At 37.1% G+C, this 1,281-nt stretch overlaps 1 protein-coding gene across 5 annotated transcripts in view; it reads right to left on the reverse strand.

Moving 5' to 3' along the window:
- LOC108693710 (sex-lethal homolog) overlaps positions 1 to 1,281 on the reverse strand; it is a 13,311-nt gene that overhangs the window by 1,159 nt on the left and 10,871 nt on the right. The window contains exon 6 of one of the 5 annotated variants that reach the window (XM_018202784.1): positions 252 to 787. The exons of the other annotated variants lie outside the window; for them this stretch is intronic. Within the exon in view, the coding sequence (XP_018058273.1) occupies positions 741 to 787 (47 nt within the window). The 3' untranslated portion in view covers positions 252 to 740. Of the gene's footprint in view, positions 1 to 251; positions 788 to 1,281 lie in introns of those variants that run through there. 5 annotated transcript variants of the gene reach the window in all.

Consider the following 1,281-nt stretch of genomic DNA (forward strand, 5'->3'; position numbering starts at 1 on the left):
TAGTCGCGCTAAAGCACAAACAGCATCAGCTATATGGAACATGTTTAATCGGCGGATGCGAAGCTACTGTGTGCTCGATATAATATTGTACATGGGCAACGAATAGTACTTTTAACAACAAAGTATCAAGCAAAAAAAACGAATAGCAGCAGAGCTAGAAAAAAATAACAGAAGATAGCGAATCGTAAATAATTGATCCAACTAGCCAGCATCCAAACTGAAACTTTCTATCAACGGCATTTTATCTCTTTTTCCTTTTTTTTTCTGTGCGGCAATAGAGTGTCTCCCGGTGTGTAAGGTGTTTATATATCGCAAATGCCGCGCGTGTCACTGACTAGCCGTGTCTCGTGTACATAATTGTACCACGCGTACCTCTCGTCATCAGATCACACACAAGACTCTTCTATCACAAACACTGCATTCTTGCCCGCTCAGTCGTATATACAGAAGGGTCCTTTAAGCGGCTTTGTCTTTTCTCTTTTTTTTCCTCTCATTTTTGCTCGGAAACCGTCCGAGCGAGACGGAGTCTTTTTTTTTCTCTTATATTTCGAATCATGCGCTTTGAAAAAGCAGAAATAAAAGAAGAAACGAAGACGTGTAAAGAAGTAAAGAAACGCGGGAAACCGTGTCTCCAGTTGTTCGATGCGAAGAGATCTCTCCGCGTTTTTTAACGTGCAGTCGTGTGTATAACGTGTCAGAATATAAACACCTTTTCGGTTCTCTGTATATACAAAAGGTGTTTAATGCGTTAAGTCGTGGTGGTCTGATTTAGATGCAGCCATTTTATCTGACAAAACATTTCAACGTTAGACAAACAGTATGACATAAGGAAAAAAAAAGAAAAAAAAATACAATGTGTATCTATAAATAGCAACCGCTAAAGAGTCAACCGTATTCGTATGTCTACGCTGATATGCACGCGGTAAAATTCAAGATCTTTATCCGAGATAGAGGAAAATATGTTAAATGTGTGATGCAAGGCATCTCTAAAACACGGTGATAGTAACGTGTGTCGCGGCAAGAAGCACATTGCGCCATATAAAAATGATCTACATTAGCAAATCTGAGAAATGTATCAAGATACGAGAAAAACGAATATACGCTCGATCAAAAAAATCGTTTAACATATATCAGGCAAATAATATGATATATATATATAATAATCTTTCGATCAAACGAAATAATTGTAATAAACATCGAGTTTCAACTAGTGCTCTCCTATATAGACTAGGCATATTACAACAATCGTAATAGAGATGCAATTATAAATATATATATATA

This window comes from Atta colombica, unplaced genomic scaffold (genome assembly GCF_001594045.1).
Source record: "Atta colombica isolate Treedump-2 unplaced genomic scaffold, Acol1.0 scaffold96, whole genome shotgun sequence".
NCBI classification, from domain to species: domain Eukaryota; kingdom Metazoa; phylum Arthropoda; class Insecta; order Hymenoptera; family Formicidae; genus Atta; species Atta colombica.